Genomic DNA, 7,058 nt, shown 5'->3' with positions numbered 1-7,058 from the left:
ATGAATGTTTTTTTCATTTTAATGTATAATAAATAAATAAATAAATATACATATATATATATATATATATATATATATATATATATATATATATATATATTTACTTATTTATATTTATAACACATTTATGTTATGTCTTCCATGTCATAATTGAGAAAGAAGTTATGTCAGAAAAAAAAAAAAAAAAAAAAAAAAAAACTATTAGTAAATAATATAGTGAATTATATATAAACAAAATTTCATTTGAATTTTTTATTTCCTGGCATAAGAAATTAAAAATTTCATTATATTAATAATAAATGAATTTTTTTAGCACATATAAAATATAATACTTTTAAAAAATAGATAAGGTTATATATATATGTATATATACGTATATGTATTTATGTATACATTTATATGTATATAATTTTTGAATAATTTTTATACAAATTATAGTTTTATTTTTTTTTATTTTTTCTAACCACATTGTAGATATATATAAATGTAAGTTAAAAATAATATGATTGAACAAAAGATACATAAGAGATACAAAATAGTAAAGAAAGATGATGTTAATCATCGATATACAATTAATGATGTAGAAGTATATTTTCCATATGAATTATATGATTGTCAATATAATTATATGCTTAATGTATTGAGTGCTTTAAAAAAAAGAGAAAATGCGATATTAGAATCTCCTACAGGCACAGGTAAAACATTATGTTTATTATGTGCTAGTATTAGTTATGTTGTTGATATATTAGAAAAGAAAGGACATTTTAATGAGAATATAAATATAAGTGAGAATAATAAAAATATATCTTTAGAATTTGGAAAAAATAGTGAAAGTGTTCAAAAAAAGGTAGTAGTTAATGAATTTCCTAAGATAATATATGCTTCAAGAACACATAGTCAATTGAAGCAAGTAATAAAAGAATTAAAAAATGTATATTTTATTAAAAATAATGAAAAATATAAATTATTAACAACTATATTAGGTTCTAGAGATCAATTATGTGTTCATAATATTAATTATAATTATAAAGGTACTTTATTAAATAATATGTGTAAAAGAACTAGAAAAAATGGTGAATGTATATATCATAATGGCTTAAAATATTTATATAAATTAAAACATTTATTTACTACTCCTATGGATGTAGAAACATTAAGTGAAATAGGAAAAGGGAATTCTGTTGGTCAGAATATTCATTTTTGCCCTTTCTATGCTACTAGAGAAATACAAAATGAATGTCATATTATTTTATTACCATATAATTATTTATTTGAAGAAAGTACACGTAAAATATTAAAACTAAATTTAGAAAATAGTATTATAATTATAGATGAAGGACATAATATTGAAAATGTAGCAGAAGATGCAGTGTCATTTAAATTAAAAGATACAGATTTGAATTTATTTCTAGAAGCTTTAAAAGCAACATTAACCATATTAGAAAAAGTAAATGAAATAGATAAAGAAATAAAAGATAAAATTAATATTGATGAATTATTTATTTTGAATAGAAGTATAAATGCTTTAATAACATGGTTAACTAATTTACATTTAGAAAAAAATGAAAAAAAAAAAATTAAAGAAAAACATAAAATATATCAAGGAAAACAAATATTTGAAATTTTTGAAAAAAATAGTATAAATATTACAAAGGATAATTTTGATAATTTTAATAATTTATTATCAGCTATGATTGAATTATTAAATAAATATACAAATGATTTTAAATTATCTCAAATGGATGTAAAAAATATTAATAGATTTATAGCTAGTATAGATCATGTTAAAAAAGCATTTGGTATATTATTTAGTGATATAGTAAAAAATTGTATTGAATATTTTAATTTATATATAAATGAAGAAAAGATAAACAATACAGACACATACAATAATTACAACAATAATTACAACAACAATAATAATAATAATAATAATAGTGTTGGTGGTAGTGTGGATTCTATGAATTTTATTAATAGTGGTAAATATTATGATGGTATGAATCGTTTTATAAAAAAAAAAATTGCATATGACAATAATAATAATGATATATTTGGAAATAATAATATTTATAGTAATACACCATCAAATACATTAAACAATAATAATAATAATAATAATAATAATAATAGTGGTGTATGCAAAACTATTTCTTTGTTGTGTTTTTCAGCTACAGCTAGCTTATGTGGAATAATAAAAGAAAAAATTAATTCCATAATAGTAACCTCTGGAACTCTTTCACCTATTGAACCATTTTCAAAACAATTAAGTGGGAATTATTTTTCTTTTAAACATATATTAGAAAATGATCATGTTATAAAATCACATCAATTATTTGTAGGATGCATGACTCATTATAATAATCAAATATTATTATCAACATATGAAAATAGAGCAAATGAAAATTATATTCGATCCTTAGGAAATTGTATTTTTGATATTATTGTTTGTATTCCTTATGGAGTGTTAATATTTTTTTCATCATATAGCTCAATGACTGAAACTGTGAATTCATGGAAGAGAATGAAAATATACGATAAAATAAATACATATAAAACAATATTTGTGGAACCTAATAAAGCTACAGATTTAAAAGATATTTTAGATCAATATGAAATTCTTATTAAAAAAAAAAGAAAAGGTGCTATACTTATGGGTGTGTGTCGAGGTAAAATATCTGAAGGAATAGATTTTAAAGATGATTGTTGTCGTGGTGTTATAATTTGTGGATTACCTTATGGTAATGTATATGATAGTAAAATAATTTTTAAAAAAGAATTTCTAGATAATTTTAAATATAATAAAATTGAAGAAGGTTCTAATACTTCAAATATAACATCAAATAATAATATATCCAAAGGAAATAAATGGTATAATGAAGAAGCTATGAGATCAATTAATCAATCTATAGGAAGGGTTATTAGACATAAAAATGATTATGGAGCGATTTTTTTTTTAGATTCACGTTTTTCTAATAATCAAAGAATTAAAGAAATATCTAAATGGGTTAGAACACATTTTAGAATTTATAGAGATGTAGAACAAATACAAAGTGATATAGATAAATTCTTTGAATTATTTAAAGGTTTAAATGATAGATTACAATTAGAAAGTGATCAAAATAAAAATCAAACATCTAATAAAACAAAACTAATGAATAATTATAATGATAATATATATGATATTAATAATAGTAATACAATAAGTGAAGGAGGTTTTACTAGTAAAGATAATAATCAATCTATAGAAAAAGCAAATAATAATAGTTCAACTAAATTAATAGGAAAAAATTTTCAAGATTGTTTTATTAAAAGTGATAAAAATAAAAAATCAAATAAACATGATATGGCACAAAATAAATTTTCATTTAATCCCAGCAAAAAAATGAAAAACCAACCGAAAATTTTAAGTATGATACAAAATATTACAAAAGGGAAAAATCCAGAAAAAAAAAGTATATATATAGATAATAAAAATGAAAATGATATAGACACACAAAATAATAACAACAATAATAATAATAATAATAATAATAATAATATTTTTAAAAATAAAGAACAATCAGATGTTAACAATAAATGTAGTAGCTTAAAATTAGATAATGCTAAATTATTAATAGCATCCTTCAGAGAAATATTAAAAAAAGATATATATGATAAATTTTTTGAACTTATTAAAGAAACAAAAAAAAAAAGTAATGAAAAGAAATATGAAATATTAATTAATAATATACTAGAATTAATTACTCAAAATTTTATAAAAGGAAATAAAGAAATCAAAAATGTTAATATTTCAGATGAGAAACAAAAACATATTCTTTTTAATGATATTATGAATGATCAAGAATTAATACATATATGGAAATTACTTATTAAATTAATAAATAATTTCTTTCCAGTTCAAGAAAAAGAAAAATGCTTTTTTATCCTACAGAAAAGATTTAAAGAAAGAACAACAGATTTTGATGAACTTGAAAAATATGTGTACAATTATAGGTTAGAAAAAATTGAAATCATATAAATATGGAAAAAATAAAAGTGTACATGTAATTATATATATATATTTATTTATATTTATATTTATATTTTTGTTTGTGTGTGTATTTTATATTGTAAATTATATTATAATCATTTTATTATTTTTTTTTTGCACATTTAATATAATTAAAATTTATATTAATCATATATTTACAAAAAAAGAAGAAAAAAGAAAATTCATTTTTTTTTTTTATTAATTATATATTCCTTAAAAAAAAATATATCCTTAATATTATATCTAAATATATTACACATAGATGTTTTCTTATTCACTCATTATATTTTATTTTATTTATTTTTTTCATGTGTCATAGAGAAAAATAAACTTATGTCTTAATGTTCTTAATGTACCTAATTCCATTTTAAATTTAATTTAAATTTTTTTTTTTTTTTTTTTTTTTTTTTTTTTTTTTTTTAATTTATGAAGTTTAGTTTGTATATTTATAAAATATAGAATTTAAAAAAATATAAAATTAAAAAAATTGAAAAGATAATAATGTATTTTTATAACATAACAAGGAAATATAAAAGTGTCAATTGATATATATTTGTGTCTTGATTTTCTGTATTATTAAAATATGTCAATTAATAAGAAATTGTCAGAACTTTCAGATTTAAATTTCTATAAATAAATAAATATATACACATATATATATATATATATACATTTATGTTACTCATTGATATCTTATATAGTTACCTTTTCTTTTTTCTTTGACTTTTTCTTTCTAAATTTCTTATACATACGTTTAATTAAATGTATGAAAATATAAATGAATATAACAAAAAGGAAACAGGCCAGGTATATATTAATTAATCTTTGAAAAAGGAAAAAGGAATTATACACACATATATATATATATTATATTTATATGAAAATATAAAAATATTAATATAATCATATAATCATATAATTACTATAAAAATCGCATTTCCATTATTTATCTTATCTTATCATATCTTTTTCTTTTTCTTTTTTTTATTATTATTTATTTTACTTATAAGGTGTACATAATGTTTTAATATATTCCAAATAAGAACTTTCTATATCTTCTTCTATATCAGATTTATATATTTTGTCTATTAAAAAATTTTCAGTTGTAATATTTTTTGTATTTAATAAATTATTTTTCGTTATTAAACCGTTTCTTATTTTTTCTATAATATTATATCTATCCTTTTCGTATTTTTTAAGAATTGTTTTTTCTTTATTTCTTATAAGATTTTCTTTATTATTTTCTTCACTTTTAATTATTTCTGTTAATACCATATTTTTTTTTTTTTTTGTACTACTATCGATTGATTTTTTCTTTTTATAAACATGAATATACTTACAAAATATAATTAAATATAAAATTAAAAACATATACAAGACATCAATAAAAAAGTTTAAAAAATTTTTATTTTTATGGAAATCTTTATAAGGTATATATATAAGAATTGTTCAAAAAAAAAAAAAAAAAAAAAAAAAAAAAATTAAGTATATATTTATAAATTTTACCATTAACATTTTGAAATATTATTTTCTTTTTTTTTTATATATTATATGATTAAAAATATATATATATATATATATATATACACATTTATTTATATATAATAGATTCTTTTTATATTTTATTTTTATATTTTTTTTATTATTATTATCTTTTTGACCTATCTTTTTAAGATTACATATTTTTATAAATATATTTCTATTTATGCATGCATTTGAAAAAAAAAAAAAAAAAATAGACAAAAGAGTACAAGAAAAAAAAGGGTTCAAAAATGAGGATAATAAAGGATCGACTTTTTATTTTTTATAAAAACAACATAATATATATATATAGGAATATATATTCCATTTTTTTATGAAATTAATTATTTTTTTTTTTTTTGAATTATTAAAGTATATTTACACGTGCGTTGAATGTAACTATTTTTTTTTTTTTTTTTTTTTGTGTTTTACAACTATGTAAATAATTATATATGCCCATATAAAATAAATATTCTACATATATTTTTTTTTTATTTTTTTTTTTTTTAACGACCTAAGTCTTACTATAAAAAACAGTTATATATATATATATATATATATATTTATATGTGTAAGTATAATATAATTTACATATAAGACATTACTATTGGTATTAAATATTTTCAACTATTTATTTTATGTATTAATAATACCACCTGTAAATTATTCATATAATATATATATATATATATTATTATAGTATTTTATAGTAGATCATTTTTTTTTTTTTTTTTTTAAGGGATATTTTTTTTTATAATTATTTTATTGTTTGTGTACGCATAATTAATAGAAAAAATAATAAAAAAATCAAATCGATTAAATCAATTAAATCAATTAAAATAATAGATTAAAACATCTAGGTATTATATTTCAAAGTATTATTTTCTTTTTTTTTTCTCAAGGACTCATTTATATATTAAAAATATTAATATTAAATGAATTTAAAAAAAAAATGTACATAATATATTTATAATATTTAATCAAATGAAATAATATGAAATATGTTCTTCTCTATAATAATTATAAATATAGTTATATATGTATGTGTTCTATATATATTTAGAGATGTAAGAACCAATGTAATTTTATTTTTAATTATTTTTTTTATATTATAGTAGGATAATATATAAGATATAATTTTTTTTTCAAATTTAGGTTTAAATTATTTTCTCAACATTTTTTGAAAGACTTTCTCTAAAGAATTTTATAATACATATATATATTCAAAAATATAATATATAAATATATTTTTTTTTATTATTCCTTTAAATATATATATATTTATATGGTCTATAGTATATGTACACATTATATATTTCCTCCTTTTTATGTCAACTTATATACAATATATTATAGAATCGTTCGTAATTATTTTTCTTAGAAAACATTAAATGTGTATATATTTATTTTGGTCATGTCCAAAATTTATACGTTTTAAAGGAAAAAAAAAAAAAAAAAAAAAAAAAAAAAAAAAATTAAAGAAATTAATATTTAAATATATATATAT

The 7,058-nt window shown here is 17.0% G+C and overlaps 2 protein-coding genes across 2 annotated transcripts; one reads left to right on the top strand and one right to left on the bottom strand.

Moving 5' to 3' along the window:
- Positions 1 to 502: 502 nt before the first annotated feature.
- PADL01_1408000 (DNA repair helicase, putative) lies at positions 503 to 4,018 on the top strand (the record flags this gene model as incomplete). The annotated part of the gene is made up of 1 exon (XM_028684353.1): positions 503 to 4,018. The coding sequence occupies one exon, from the start codon at positions 503 to 505 to the stop codon at positions 4,016 to 4,018; it is 3,516 nt and encodes a 1,171-aa protein (XP_028540439.1).
- A 588-nt stretch (positions 4,019 to 4,606) lies between these two features.
- Positions 4,607 to 5,401, bottom strand: PADL01_1407900 (conserved Plasmodium protein, unknown function; the record flags this gene model as incomplete). Its single annotated transcript, XM_028684352.1, has 3 exons — positions 4,607 to 4,657; positions 4,736 to 4,853; positions 5,034 to 5,401. The coding sequence occupies 3 exons, from the start codon at positions 5,399 to 5,401 to the stop codon at positions 4,607 to 4,609; spliced, it is 537 nt and encodes a 178-aa protein (XP_028540438.1).
- Positions 5,402 to 7,058: the final 1,657 nt, after the last annotated feature.

This window comes from Plasmodium sp. gorilla clade G2 (assembly GCF_900097015.1).
Source record: "Plasmodium sp. gorilla clade G2 genome assembly, chromosome: 14".
Classification (NCBI taxonomy): Eukaryota; Apicomplexa; class Aconoidasida; order Haemosporida; family Plasmodiidae; genus Plasmodium; species Plasmodium adleri (nom. inval.).
The sequence above is the reverse complement of the archived record's forward strand: the minus strand, read 5'-3'. Positions and strand labels throughout refer to the sequence as shown.